A 6,218-nucleotide genomic window follows, 5' to 3' on the forward strand; every position below is an offset into this window, starting at 1 on the left:
GGCCTGCGTGGGTCTACGTGGGGTGCACATTAAGTTCGACGGTACCCACGTTCTTAACTTTAAGAACGTGGGTACCCACGTTCTTATCCCTTTTCCAGAAAAAAATAAAAATTACAGAAATGAAAAATTAGATAAACATAAAATCACATGCAACACAGAATATCACATACAATACAGAAATGAAAGCCCTCAAATTTAAGCCACCATAAGGAGCATTGCCATCAAAAGTAAGATCTAAATGAATCAATGTCCTCTCTTAGGGTAAGACACACAGGGAGGACTGCAAAAGCTGTGGAGAAAAGTAAGCCTTTTGTTGCATAATTTGGAGTCCACTTACTAACAATCTGTACTTGACAATTAAACTACTCAGTTAACTGCACTTGAACGAATAACTATTACAGTTCTGAACTTCCAATCATGTTTCTAAACTAATATTATTAGAAAATAGAAACATAGAACTCTACCAGCTCAGCTTTGTCTTCTTCAGGATCAATTGCATCTTCATCTTCGTTGCCATGCATTAGCTGTGGAGAAAAGGATCCATCTTCCTCTTCAAATTGGTTATCTGTCTGTTGAGGTATAGGCTCAGGTGAATATCGTTTATCATCTACAAATAAAACATAATATCAGAAATCACTTCAGTATCTTGGAAACATAGTTGATTGAGTAATAAGAAAAGGAGGTAAACCTTCATCCTCGTGCATCTCATCCTCCAGTTTATTGCAAAATACACATATTTCAGGAACTGCTAAGTTATAAAATGCATTTGATGTACTGTGCGATGGTGTCAGAATATACAACAGCTGTCTTCAAAAAACATACAGAAAATTACACAGGTAGGGTGCTGCAGGGACAGCGCTTTTTTCAGTCGACTTACACTTAGATAAGGATGAGCAAATGATGCTCACCTTGAACACCAGATAGGGCTCATTTAATTCAATGTCAAATTCATCTGAGAAATTAAGATTCTTTAGGAGAACATCAATAGGCTTTGTACGCCCCTCCCGCAACCTGATCTCAGACCTGACCTTGCTTTGGTCAAAATGAAACAGCACTCCAAAATGAGAAATGGTAGATAAATAACAATTCTATATTAACTCCAACACAAATTGAATGGTGTTCGTCAGATTTTAAGATATTGACCTCTTCCTCTTTCTTCTCCCAGTCTTGAAACTCGGCACGTGCTCTTTCTCTAGCTAGCAATGTCTTCAAAATGGCAAATATATGTATTTAATTCCAAATGCAAAAAATATCTGAATGTAATAAATGGTAGACATAAACTTACGAAATTATTATAAAAGAGATTATGATTGTCAAATACAAACCATTTCCTCTTCATGTTGTGCCTTTTCAATAGCTCTTTCTTCTCTTCTTTTCTTAACCTTTTCTATTTCAGCCTACATTTGATAGAGCAACTATAACGATTAGGCGCTGCAAGAAAAGCATAATCTTCAACTTTCTTTTTGAAGAAGACCAAATAACAAGCTTTCTGGGTAGCAAAGCGTACAGTGCACTACAGTACAAAAGCATAGATGAAAATAAAATAATACATATGATGCTATGAACCTTATTAATTCATTGGAAGTAGGTTAGAAGACTATGATATGCTTTGTTCCAACTAATAAACAATGGAAATAGATATAGTGTTTCATAGTACCATTCTTTCTTGTTGTTTCTTCTTCTCAGATTTAACAGAAATGTTCACCTTCTGTCCCTGAGATACATCACGCTCTATCTTCTTTCGCCACACAAACCTGTAAAGAGACAAGATAGAGAGCATCCTTCTTTGAAAATTATAGTGGTAATGCAAAAGGAAGGTAGCAAATAATCTGGGTGTTCAAGCCACTGACATTTTATTTTACTTGGCAATATTGGCAAACATTAGAAACCTTATCCCAAGGTAAACATGCTATCAGAAGTGTGTCAACATGAAGTGCAATAATATGCCAAACTATAAGGCAAAGGGATATGTAAATCCACATAGAAAGGTACTCAATTTTCTAAAGAAGTTTAATTACATCAAGTTCTGGCCAAGACTTGGGACCCAACAGAGTTGAACCAGCTAAATTAATCAGGAAAATGACACATGCTTCTTCATACTACAGTCACTTGGTCATAGAATATTACTATTCTTGTGTGCGAATTTTCAGTCAAGATAAATATTTAATGGCATTTGGAAGCAATGCTTAAACTGATCTTGTGGTTTGTCCAGACCAACTAAACAAACATAAATATTCTTAGTGCAAATATTTTTTGGGTAAGTCCATTTCGAAACTACAGGTAGTAAATTCAGGGGATAATTGCGCAAGAGCCTGATTGTGTCCACTCCCTGGATCAAATAACAAAAAGAATTCAAAAGACAGTTGGTTGTGCAGGAAATCTTGTGCATGAGTAACATAAAAATGGAAGTGTTTGCATCATCAGAACACAAATCACAAAAACAGAAACCAGAGAATATAATGTAAAACCAAATGCTCAAGATTGTTTGAGCTTTATGACTGCAACTGCAGTTCAGGCACATTAAACATCAACTGGACCTGCATTTTTAAGTGAAATCCAAACTCCATCACATCTCTCAAACATGGCTAAAAAGTGCAGATGGTAACTGTAGACGATTTATGCACACAAAGCATCTATTAAATCATATATCAAGTTAAATTGTACACTCCAACAACAGTAGCAATAGCATAGCATTTGAAAGGAGAAGAAAAAATAGATGGCTAAGTATGTATATCGACAAGCTAATCAAAGCTAGTCAACACGCACGTTCCAACACCCACAGCCCCACATTAATACATTATGCATTTCTTGGAAGTGTTGCATACTCACTGCCAAAATTTTAAAATTTCCATCTGCTAAAATCACTATTGAAATTAAGATAGAAATTACATGACCTTGCCCATGCGGATGTTGACGTAGGGGTCGCCATCAAGCTTGTCGAGTGTGTTGGTGCGAAGTTTGAGGCTACACTCGCTATTGAGGACGGTGAGGCCCGTGAGCAGGGAGGAGATCCATGCCAGACATTTAATAACCAATTTAAAATCAATAAGTTAATACCTATATTTGCATTTGTGGGGAAAGAACTTTATTTTTTTTGTTAGAGATAATACTAAGAAGATCCAGTGAATCATGAAGGTTGGTGTTTAACCGTGTATAAAATAAGGAAGGCATTTTTTGAATCTTAAAAAAATGCAGAGTGACACATAAGTAAAAGGTATAATTTCAGTACATAATATTGTAATTGGTGGCTTTGGATTCGAAAATTTTAGGATTTACATATAAAATGGATTCGAATATTTTAGGATTTACATATGAAAAGAATAGGCATCTCATAATTGCCAGATAGGTAACATGTAGTAAGGCAGTGATAGATCAATAACTGCCAGATAGGTAACATGTAGTAAGGCAGTGATAGATCAATAACTGCCAGATGGTTATAAAGTCCAAGATGGTGAATGGCTAAAAGCTAAGCTATAAACCATCAATGTGAACCTGTGAAGTCAGAAAATTAACAGACTTTGGATCAGAGAACATATATTGGGAATTAGTTAGTCCAGAAATATTTGTGCACAGATTACAGTTTTTAGCTTATCAACCATTATCCATAAGGAACATCATTTTTTGTTACTTTATTGATGATACCGATGAAGGCCACTACAAGATTTTAGAAAATACAGTATTCCTCTATTGGCAATATAGAATAATAAAAAACAGAACCTATGATTAATATATAGTCATGTAATCCTGTACAGTAGAATAGTCATTCAAACATTACCCAACATGGTGTTCAAACAAAGAGGTAGTTAACATTGCTTTTATTAGCTCCGGATTGGTAAAATATTAACCTTCTAAAACATAGTAATAAGTATTCATGCTATATGAATTATTGTGGAAAAGTATATTTCTTAGTACTTGAGTCTAACTCCAACTTAAGCAGTCTCAACAAAAGAAAGTCTAGAATCATACAGTTAAGTCTTATTTATGTTTCATGTTAGGATAAGTTTGCAGTCTTCGGTGACAAGTTCATCAACAAAAATATATGCAATTTTTTCCTACGTTATTTGATATATGTTGCATTCTGAACTATTCTTGACATTATATTTATCAGAACACAGAACTTGTCCGGGTGATCAAACTTAAGGTTGCGCACCTCACTTGCTGAATAAATGCCTTAGTAATGTAATGCTGACATGTTAAAAAATTGCAAAACTTAGTACTCCCTCCGTCCACATGATTTAGTCGTTTTAAGTTTATCCTAAGTCAAACTATTTTAGCTTTGACCAACAATATATACAAGATTAAATTATTTTGAACTAAAAGAATTACATATTATGGTAGTTCAAGTCATGAAGAATCTAGTAACTTTGCTTTTATGTTGTAAAGTCTTATGAAACATCCGATATAACCGGTCAAAGTTGACAATAATCGACTTAGGACAAACCCAAAACGACTAAATCATGTGGACGGAGGGAGTAGGTCAGATTTTTTAAGGAAACATGTGACTAAGAAAGTTACCTCCATCTCTCTGAGAAGATAACGCTCAACAGCATCAAAAGAATCAATCCTCTCTATTTCGGACATATTTGACATTAGTTTTTCAATGTCAACATTCATGCGAGCCTGCCTCCAGAGCCTCTGCTGTTCTTGCTCCGCAGCAGCACGTCTTTGCCGGAACCAAGGCATAAAATTGGGGCCTTCGAGAAATCTCCTGTTAAATATGAGGAACGCACATCATGCTTCATTATTATGCCAGTAATTCAAAGAAGACACCTAACAAATTTCTTCACAAATAAAAACAATTAGCTTACCTATATAGGTCCAACCTATTGGACCTCATCCTTTTGGACAAAAACTTCCGTAAACCTCTAGCTGCCAAACCATTGATGAACTGCAGGCGGGAAGTGCACGCGAGGGGTTGGCAGGCAGCAGCGCAGGCGGGAGGTGCACGCGCAGCGCGGCACTGTCAATTGGAAGCTCCATTGGGTGACCTGGCGCCGGCCACACAGCAACGTGCGACGCCACCATGGCCAGTGCGGAAGGGCCAAAGTCAAAGCAGAGCGGGCCGAGGATCTGCAGCAGCAGGCTGAAGAGCGAGGAGTAGGGGGCGTGGGAGAGGATGACTACGGACTTCTGCTCGCCATCGCGGGGGAGTCGCTCATCCTGGCGCTGGCGGTTGAAGACGAAGCCGTAGAGGAAGGCGCGGCGTGGGGAGGACGGGTCGGGGATGCGGAAGGAGAAGAGCGAGTCGTGGACGGAGGAGCGGTGGCGCGGGAGGTGGTGAGACATGGAGTCCGGGAAGGACGAGAAGGCCTTCATGGAGGGGACCACGCCGACGAGCGCGGCGTATCCACGGATGAGTTCGTCCAGAATGGTAGGTGCGAGCGGGCAGCGCGGCGCGGCTTGCGGGGCAGCGCGCGGGGTGGAGGCATGGGCTGGCGGCGCGGGGCGCGCGGGCTGGCAGCGGTGGGGCGCGTGGTGGCGGCGCGGGGCGCGCGGGCTGGTGGCGGCGGGGCGCGTGAGCCGGCGGGCGGCGCGAGCTGGTGGGAAGCGGGAAAGGAGAGCAAGAGAGACGCGCCGGGTTAGGGGATTTAGGTTTTTTGGGCTAAGTTCGACGGTGTCCACGCGGCCCACGTATTTAAGTTAAGAAAGTGGGTACTCACGTTCCTAATATGTTAAGTTCGACGGTTTTAAATAGGGCCCACGAATTTAATTTAAGAACGTGGGTACTCACGTTTTTTAAAAAACCCATGAACTTAACTAATGTAAGAACGTCGGTGCCCACGTTCTTAACAAAACCCACGAACATTTATCAGTTTTTTGTAGTGAATGGGCCGGATCACACGCGGGCCTCCACTCTGGACGAGGTCGCAGGATGAGACGACCTCGTCGTGGGTCTTCATCCGGCGGCGTATGAGGCGAAGGGTAAGTCTGCCCGTTGTCTTGTCACCGTTGGTGCAGCGAGTACGACGAAGGCCTCGAGCGAAGGGTGGCGTCTTCGCCTTCGCCCCAACATTTGCCCTCTGAGGGATCAGTTCGACTAAGTCACCTGGTGCCGAAGACGTCGCTAGATGGCGGAGACGCTGCCCTCGCTCGAAGTGGTTCCACGGGGGTTTTTAACATGACCGTTGATTGACGCCGTACTGTTGGATTGCGAGTTTCCCGAAGCGCCGCGCCCTGTGTATAAAAGGGGACGGGGGGCGGCGCGTTTTGAACTTTAT

The 6,218-nt window shown here is 40.9% G+C and overlaps 1 protein-coding gene across 8 annotated transcripts; it reads right to left on the bottom strand.

Moving 5' to 3' along the window:
• Positions 1-228: 228 nt before the first annotated feature.
• Positions 229-5,589, bottom strand: LOC103638397 (cactin). Of its 8 annotated transcripts, none has more exons than XR_004852652.1 (8): positions 4,809-5,589; positions 4,516-4,708; positions 1,658-2,973; positions 1,326-1,397; positions 1,144-1,206; positions 909-1,032; positions 689-803; positions 229-607 (listed from the first exon to the last, which is right to left on the bottom strand). XR_004852652.1 is itself a non-coding variant. In XM_008661331.2 (3 exons), the coding sequence occupies exons 1-3, from the start codon at positions 929-931 to the stop codon at positions 438-440; spliced, it is 312 nt and encodes a 103-aa protein (XP_008659553.1). In that variant the 5' UTR covers positions 932-1,137; the 3' UTR covers positions 229-437. The 8 variants fall into 8 exon arrangements, 1 of the variants encoding a protein (XP_008659553.1); XR_004852651.1 differs by having other exon boundaries at positions 689-1,023; positions 1,658-1,754; positions 2,895-2,973; positions 4,809-5,400; XR_558753.2 differs by having other exon boundaries at positions 689-807; positions 909-1,023; positions 1,658-1,754; positions 2,895-4,708; positions 4,809-5,400.
• Between the last annotated feature and the right edge of the window lie 629 nt (positions 5,590-6,218).

Source organism: Zea mays, chromosome 9 (assembly GCF_902167145.1).
Source record: "Zea mays cultivar B73 chromosome 9, Zm-B73-REFERENCE-NAM-5.0, whole genome shotgun sequence".
Taxonomy (NCBI): domain Eukaryota; kingdom Viridiplantae; phylum Streptophyta; class Magnoliopsida; order Poales; family Poaceae; genus Zea; species Zea mays.

Bases quoted from the DNA above. Each gene is read 5' to 3' on its own strand.
- LOC103638397 (XM_008661331.2), bottom strand. From the start codon at position 931: ATGAGCCCTATCTGGTGTTCAAG. The intron at 808-908 runs GTGAGCATCATT...TGTTTTTTGAAG, and splicing joins AGCCCTATCTGGTGTTCAAG to ACAGCTGTTGTATATTCTGA. The intron at 608-688 runs GTTTACCTCCTT...TTTTATTTGTAG, and splicing joins TGAGATGCACGAGGATGAAG to ATGATAAACGATATTCACCT.